This window comes from Paramisgurnus dabryanus, chromosome 9 (assembly GCF_030506205.2).
Source record: "Paramisgurnus dabryanus chromosome 9, PD_genome_1.1, whole genome shotgun sequence".
In the NCBI taxonomy this organism is placed as follows: domain Eukaryota; kingdom Metazoa; phylum Chordata; class Actinopteri; order Cypriniformes; family Cobitidae; genus Paramisgurnus; species Paramisgurnus dabryanus.
In genome coordinates this window covers 20,678,187-20,687,052 of record NC_133345.1, presented here as the reverse complement: position 1 = coordinate 20,687,052, position 8,866 = coordinate 20,678,187, and the positions used below count along the sequence as shown (strand labels likewise).

Below are 8,866 nucleotides of genomic sequence, written 5' to 3'. Positions count from 1 at the left end.
AACTTTATCTTCAGGCTGCAGGAGCTATGATGACCTCATGATTTATGTTTTGAGAGAGATGTTGATCACTTTAGACCTTTTAGATTGATCTTCAATCTGTTGTTAGTGAACTCTGTTCATATGATATGTGTAATATATGATGATGTTGTAATATAAAAATTCAGTGAACATATCAAGAGCATCTGTGGGATCTAAGATGATTTTAAGACTTTGCCAATGTGACGTAAAGCTTTTGTTATATACTTTGCTTTTCTATCAGGGGAATTTCTCCCTAGCAATGCATACCATAGTACAGAGGTCATTCTTAATATTTCACTTATTTTAAGCCTGCAAGTGATTCCAAGTCCACCTTGATCAAGAACAGTCTTCTGAATCATTGACCACAGGCTGTGCTTAATTAAATGAGCTATTTTACATTAACATGTCAGCACAGAGAAGCAATCTGGCTGCATGAAAATAAACCAACACCTCTTAACTGACATGATCAATTCATTACAATTATGCATTGTATGCATTAGGCAGATACTTTCATCCAAAGTGACTTACAGTACATTGAGTTTATTCCCTTGGGATCAAACCCTTGACCATTGCATCACAAACTTAATGCTCTACCAACTGAGCTACAAGAGCACTAATACAAATAAACTGAAAAGATGATGAAATTTTATTAAATTATAAAAATCTTTTTATACATTGACTGTGATTCATCTGCTGAATCTGGATTGAGCTCATTGTTGATAGAAACCTCTTCTTATTTTTCATTAAAACCAAAAATGATATTGTAATGGAGCAAAAGGGCAAATTTGAACTAGGTTAAATTTATTAAGGGTCAGAATGATTTTTTTCAGTGTAGATCATCCATTTTATGCTCCCTTTTTCTTCCAGGACTTCTTCAGGTGGTTCAGCAACATTGACCGCTGGGTTTGAGGTCATATGAAACAGAAGACCTTCTCAAGCAGTAATTATGTGGAATGTCGTGACAGAGACAAGACTGAGGCTCTTTCATACTCTAATGAAAGTCATACTCTCCCATCACTTCCCAGGACACTTGAACAAATCAACAGGATGCAAAAGTAAGACAGTAAATTCCAACACATGTTTTACTATTAACTAGGAGTTCTGCAGAAGTACAAACAATACCATTTGTTGTCATTTGTCATGTGAAAAGTTCTGATGCAAAACTCTCTAACTGCGTCTGACATGCTTTCTTGTAAATGAGCATTTTATAGCAGGCTCTTAATGGATTCTGCCAACAAATCGGTGAATGGCCTGAGGATTAAGTGAATTTGAAGTGAAAGTATTCGATGAACGTATAATACATTCCAAGAGCATTCGGATAATAAATCAGTTAATTTCATTATCTCATTTGCATTTGTGATGGAGGTGGCGTTACTTGAATTTTACACAAGAAGAACAAAAAGAAGAGACAGTCACTATTCAGTTTCATGATATGCAAAAACACATTGTTGAAACGACATAAAGAAAAGTCAATCATAACCTATTTTTAATAAAATCAGCCAGGGCTTAAATTGACATTCATTGTGCAGTTGGGTGAGTCAGAAAGGCATGACTAGCTTTTTGGTACTGTTGAAGCTAAGTGATGAAGACAAAAGAGTCTCTTAAATATTTTTACATTTAGACTGATGTCCGTTGATTATTATATTACATAAAACATCTCAATTTCTATCACATGAAGTCCTTCACCCACCGTTTTGGCTCTCCAATGAGACTTTTTTATATTAAAAGAATCAAGTTAATATTATTTGCAGTTATTAGATCTAAAGTTTGTGTAGAGTTTTGGCCATAGAATGTGCCATCTTGGCAAAATGGGAAATGTTTTACTGTGGGACAATAAAAATTTTCGAACTTGTTTGACAGGGCAAAATGGATTATGGGGTTCAGCAGCAAAGCTTGTCTTCACAATGAATCCATTAAACCAATGATGTGCAGCTTAAAATATTTCTTTTAGAGTGCCAAATGTGGTTAAATATGTAACATCTTAAAGGGGAGTTTCACAAGACTTTTTTAAGATGTCAAATAAATCTTTGGTGGCCCCAGAGTAAGTATGTAAAGTTCTAGCTCAAAATATCATATTTATTAGTATGTTAAAATTGCCACTTTATAGGTGTGAGAAAAAGCGTGTCGTTTATGGGCGTGTGCATTTAAATGCAAATGAGCTGACGTCTGCACTAAATGCCAGTGCCGTGGTTGGATAGTGCAGATGAAGGGGCGGTATTATCCCCTTCGGACATGACAAGGGGAGCCAAATTTCAATTACCTATTTTTTCACATGCTTGTGAATGGTTTATCAAAACTAAGTTACTGGGTTGTTCTTTTTCACTTTTTTATGTTGATACAAGCACTGGGGACCAAAATATAGCACTTAAACATGGACAAAGTCTAATTTTCATGATATGTTTTAAATCAAAATTTATTTCATAGAGTCTTGGAGGTATATCTGAGTTTCGTTTCTGAATTTTTGATTCTTTATATGAGTGTAGTCTATACTGTAACATACAGTATATTACAAGCTTGTTTTAGGGCAAATGACAAATATGTTCAGTTTTTATTTCTTCTGAAGGCCAAATGTCTTAAAGCAAAGCTTAGGGCTGTTTTAAGTTGATTGAATGCAGGCCTGTTATGGGAAGGGCAATTACTGAGAGAAACTAGATCAAACTTAAATACTGCATCCAGACTGTTGTCATTTCCCATCACCTACTTATCAATTCCCATTCCCAGTCTTGCTTTTGGTAGCTTGAATGAGTTAAGCTAATACTTTAAGTGAGTGCCACTGTAGTCTTAAAGCATTAGAATAATATGTAATGTAAGGTTTAAAAGTATTTCTGTTAACTCAATCATTAAATATGTGGGGGAAAGGCTGTAAAGTTTAGATTAATGGTTCCGTGTAAACAATTCTGTGCAAAATATGGCAACATGCATATAGAAGAACAGAATACATCCAGATTTTGGTATCACACAGAAATGAGTTACCGTATGCACTCGAGTCAAAAAGCCTGAGGACAGATAAAGTAAAAATAATGGATTGCAGAACAATCCTGGGATAATGAAAAACATTCATCCCTGTGTTAAACAGGGTTGGATTTAATGACCTCTTATCACCTTTTTTGTTTATTGAAACTATTTCTTAATATCAACCTAAGCCAGTTTTGTCCTCACAAAACATTTAGCTTGTCATTTTAGGCTTGGCTGGAACGTTTGAAAGTCACGTATAAAACATAAGTTTCCCTATCCACATTTTCAAAATTATACCCAAGTGGTTGCCAGACGAAAAATAATTGCTGCAAAAAACAAATATGGATCACAGTGGGTACATCAATATATAGTTTCAAAAGGCCAAATGACAGTACCTTTGAACAAAGTTAGTTTTATAATAGACTTCAGATGCACATGTGGATTCTTTATGTATATTCAATGCCCAGATTTGCAAATTTAAAAGGCAGTTCCACTTTATGTGAAGACACTTTAGACAGAGGTTTGATCTTGAAACGTTTTAAATTTGTTTTTGCAGTATATGCAAATATAGCATCCACATGTATGAGATCAGACATGCTTTTAAGTTCCTCATCAGATTGAAACTATTTTAGTCTTTAGTCCTAAATTGTACATTTACCCGGATAGTGTATTCAGTAAGGAGCTCGGGTCTAATAGAGCCTTCAAGCATCAGACAGCTGGACCCCAGACCGAGTCTTCTGTCCTCTTTGACAGCGTCTTTATTTGCCATCACGGCCTATGCACCCATCCGATTCAGGTCCAACAAGACTAAACATTTTCAAAGAGATGGTGGCTTAGATGTTCTTGTGGGCCTTCAAGCCTTTAATCAATGTCATCAGGCAGGGTCTTACAGAAGAAGATCCAGTTGTGGGTCAGTCCAGTCCAGAAACATGCAGCACACATGTGACGCATTGTATTAGAATGTGTAAAATGTGTAAAAACCAGTGATGGAAAACTTTTAAAAAGTTCTGTAGAAATTACAGTATTACTCGCAGCTGTTTCTGTAGATTTAAATTTATTTTATTTACTGGAAATAGTTTGTTCAAAGTTAAATGAACATTAAATATTAAGAAGTCCTTATCTTCAATAATAAAACCCTCACACTTTAAAAAAAAAAATTACAGTAAAAAGAAGTTGGGAACCAAAATCTGAAGGATAAAAAACAGAAAAAACGGTTGATGAGGATTTCTTGTTCCCAGAATGCTTTGCATGAGGCTGTTATTTTATTCTGTAAAGATAAAGACTTGCTAATGTTTATTTAACTTTAAACAAAATGTTGCCAGTAAATAACCGATATTTAAATCTACAGTAAGTGACTGGCAAACAGTCGGTTATACAGCAACATTTCCATTTTCTGTACTAAATAAAAAAAATTCATATTTAAAACTTTGGGTCTCTGGCGCCCCACTCTGTTTAAACTGAGAACTACTGCCAAGCTTGAAGGGATAGTTCACTTTAAAATGAAAATTCTGTCATCATTTACTCATCCTCATGTTGTTCTAAACCTGTATGAATTTATTTTTTTCTGATGAACACAAAAGAAGATATTTTGAGAAATGATGGTAAACACACAGCAGATTGTGACCAATGACTACCATAGTAGGAAAAATATTTTGGAAGTATTGTGATAAATGAAGAAAATATTTTGATAAATGATGGTAAGCACACAGTTGATGGTACCCATTAAATTCCATTGTGTTTTTCTATTCCTACTATGGAAGTTTATGGTCTTTATCTGCTGTGTGTTTACCATCATTTCTCAAAATATCTTCAGAAAAAGAAATTCATACAGGTTTAGAACAACAGGAGGATGAGCAAAAAATGACAGACTTTTCATTTTAAAGTGAACTATCCCTTTAATAAGCTTCACAGACTATTACCATTTGCAAACTTTACTTGCTTCATACGTATTTTCATGAACCCATTTAAACTGTCATCTTCTGAATTGTACAAAGCAAAGTAAATAGAGGAATTTCTCTCTTTAGGATCTTTAATCTGGCTGTGATGGTATCAGAACCATTGTTCTCGTTTCGGTCTTTAAAAAACAGATACAGTATCTAGATGTTTACAGTAAATGTAACACCCTGATTTCAGTTTCACATTACCATCAGAAGCGTGTTTTTAATGTAGCTCCCCATTGTTTTCTTAAATTAAACTTTAGATAACTGTTGGCTGTTGCTTTATGGTCTAAAATAAGTGCCCCTCATGACAACATTTTAAGGGGCAAAAATTTAACACTTACATTTGTCATGTTTGTACTGCTTCTGGTTTACTTTATTAATTAGTTTATCTTCTACAAGTAAATTAAAACAGTCATGTTTGAGAATTACCCTGACTTGCTCTTTTTCATTGTTTTAAACCACACATTTTTGAACTTAAAGATTAGAAAAAGTCCTAAAAAACGGTTTGTTTTTAATATAGATAAAACAGTTTATTAAATGTTAATCATTTATCACTTTTGGCATAAATTTCTTAAGTAATTTATTGCTCAGTTATTCTCCTTTACGTAACAAACACAGATATATACATAAACAGATGTTATAGTGTTGAAAAAAAATGCATCTATTCTGCATCACAATAGTTTTGGGAGAGTATGAATAACAAGATGTTGTCACATTTTGTGAAAATGATCTTCTTAAAAAAAAGAACATTTCTTAAAGTTTAAAGCTTGGGTAGGCAAATTTTTTGTTATACTGGTTGAAAGTCTCTTCATATCCTGATAGCAATAAATAAGTAAAGTGGTCTTAATGTTACACATATGTCCTCTGTGGAAGTCTCAAGACCTTAAAATGTTTGTCAGGTGCACAAAGTTATGCTTATACATAGGTTGAGAGCCAATGATGTCCTACCTGCCTGTCTATATGTGTATTAACATAACTTTGTGCACGGTGCTTCACACATTATCAGTGTTTCATGAGGCTGTGCAGAGTTGTAGATACATTGCTAAAGTCACAGAGTGTTATTACGTTATTATTACTGTAATGTTATATACTTTTACTGGTGAATGAGACATGAGGTCATGAAAGCGCCGGGTTCCATGCTCCACTAAAGCCGTCTCTTGTGAAGCTTTGCAGACTCTGCTCTGGCTGTTTACATTCATGTGTTTGGGAGTAGAGTTGGCTCTGAAATTATTTTGGGATCTTTATCCCTTTTATGCTTTTTAAGATATTTGCTATTGCTGCGATACTGCCGACCCTATCTTTAAATCTAACTTTCTATTAAAGTAGCAAAGATCATTCAGCCTTTATTGCAATATAACACAAACTATATTTGTGTTGTTTATAGATTACAAAAATCCTTAAACTAGAAAATAAATTGTATGTTGCTGGTGTTTTTTTCTCAGGTTCGGTGCTTTTTAGAATTGACTGCATAAAGGGATATGTTGAAGATTTTGATGGGGAGTAAACTAGACCATGTTGCCATTCAGTTTGGTCCACTCAAAAATGTCCTGCTCACACACAATGTCCGAATTGATGAGCAAGTATCGATCCCCAACACAGAAGTGTTTCTGACATGCGGCACATTTGAAGCATTCAAGGTGGTATACTTTATCACGGACTCGCATGGTCATTTCAAAGGCCCGGATCCTCTTTTCACAGGAAGCACAGAGCCCATCCTGACCAAATAGTCTGAAAAGAAAGAAATATAGATGCTGTGAATTCTAACATACACATGCCTCCAAAATGGGGTTTAGTAGGAGAACATACTGCATCAAGATTTTTGTATATTCAAAATAAAACGTTAAAAAAGGAGACAAACTGCATTATGCAAATATTATTCTTCAACTTTCTTGCATTTACATGTTCAAAACAAAATAAATAAAAAAAAATGTACATGCATGCATGTTCTGCATCAATACCCTTAAACGACAAATGAACATCTTAGACCTTAAATATCTGAAATGTAAACCACATCATCTTACCTGAGGTAGTCTCGTCTACATAGCTTCCTGCCAAGTTTGTAGTACAGCCTGCGGCCCACTTCTCCTAAGCGGCAGCCGCAGAGGTCACAGCTAAGACAATCCTCATGCCAATATTGTTCAATGGCCTTAAGGAAAAAACGGTCCCCGATGCTCTGCTGACATCCGCCGCACGTCAGGAGTGATGGTGGCATCTGAAGCACCTCATCCACGGGTTCCCTGCGGTTCAGTGTTACATTAAAATATGCTCTGTTTGGGGTACACTGTCAGAAAAATGGTTCCCAAACTGCCACTTGGGCGGTACCCTTTAAAAAAGATCCTAATATGTACCATTTAGGTACAGATATAGGCTGTATTTGGTAACAGTATGTACATCTGTGGTACTAATATGAACTATTTAAGTGCAAAAGTGTAGTTTTTGAAATGGTATCTCCCCAGTGACAGCTAGGGATCATTTTGATCATTTTTTCCTGAAAGTGTTTACTCTTACAATAGTTATTTGTCATATACTTAATGGTACTTTGAACAATCTTTAATACCTGTTCTACTGCGCAAAAGGTTTTTTGTCGTACAAGTGTTTTTTTAAGAACCGATGGCTAAAAGGTTCTTTAGGGAACCAAAAAATGGTTCTTCTGTGGCATCACTGCGAATAAGCACTTTTTACATTCATGCATTTGGCAGGATATCCAAATCGAGTTAGAGTGCATTCAAAATATCTATAAACGTGTTTTTATTAATATGCATAGATATTGCCCTGGTAGTATAGTTTTAAGCGTGTAAATGATTTTAAGCGCCAGGTGGCACCAATGCGTTTTATGTTCTAAGCGCAATACAAACTGTAAGCATGTATATAGCTAGCTAACGGTTTTGATACATAACATTATCTAAATGTATATTTGGTATAACCTCTTCCTCCACCAGCTATAACTGTTTGCATCAACTGCTAAAACGGCTTTCACCCCAGGGGAGAAAAGAAGCGTTAAAGCGCAATAGGCAAATGAGGCGCTCCGGGCCACTGCACCCTGGGATAAATTAAGAGTGGCTCACTTCAAATTATAGCAGGCCCTTGTCAACCACCTTAAACTCCGTTGATAAAATGCATTTTATAAGTTATAAACTCACTGTGCATTGGTGTAGGAAAAACTGCGAGCTGACTGTTATATCTATATCTGGTAACTATTTCTTAGACTTGTTCAGACGTTATACTGTAACAACCAATAGCCTACATAAGTCAGTCTACGTATTGGCTGTTTAAATACATTACAATGTATTTAAGCAATATCAATAAAAGCAAACACAAATAAGTAATAGAATAATGGCTCACTTACTCGTTTGCCTCCAGTGTCTTCCTTTCTATTGTAGATGCCATGTTAAATATATGGTTAGGCAATTATCAAGTGCATTTGATGTGCGCACTTCAGAGTATGTCCCACACCCGACGTTAGTGCTGCTGAAAGACCATCAGTGTAAAAAAAAATCCCAAAAACGCTTTAACGCATAAAATGCACCTGCCTTGCTTTCAGAGAGAACAGCCCGTACAATACATAATTCACGCCAAATGACCCAACATGCATCCAGTTGAATCAAGAATGAATGTGCAGAATTAATATATCTTCTTTCCTAAACCATGCAGTCCACGCATGCAGTCCTCATGCTTTATGTTGTTTCTGAATAAAGAAGTGCTGAGAGGCTGATGTTCCTCAACTCCGTTGTTTAATGACAGCGGTGCACGTGCATAATGAATGTAGGGGTTTACGTGAAGCACGGCATCTCCTCTGCGACGCATTCACCGACGCGCTGTCCCGTATGAGCTGCTGTCTTTTGGTCCCGTTATTGTAGGGCAGCAGGTATTTTTAAATGGCCCTGCCCCCTCTGTTTCTGCTTTCTTTTCCGACTTCCTGCTCACGACCTCTCGACAATGAGAGGAAATAGCGC

At 35.7% G+C, this 8,866-nt stretch overlaps 1 protein-coding gene across 1 annotated transcript; it reads right to left on the bottom strand.

Annotated features, from left to right (window-relative positions):
• Positions 1-5,417: 5,417 nt before the first annotated feature.
• Positions 5,418-8,866, bottom strand: lmo2 (LIM domain only 2 (rhombotin-like 1)). The gene is made up of 3 exons (XM_065279153.2): positions 8,260-8,866; positions 6,935-7,150; positions 5,418-6,641 (listed from the first exon to the last, which is right to left on the bottom strand). Exons 1-3 carry the CDS (start codon positions 8,298-8,300, stop codon positions 6,419-6,421), a joined length of 480 nt encoding a protein of 159 aa, XP_065135225.1. The 5' UTR covers positions 8,301-8,866; the 3' UTR covers positions 5,418-6,418.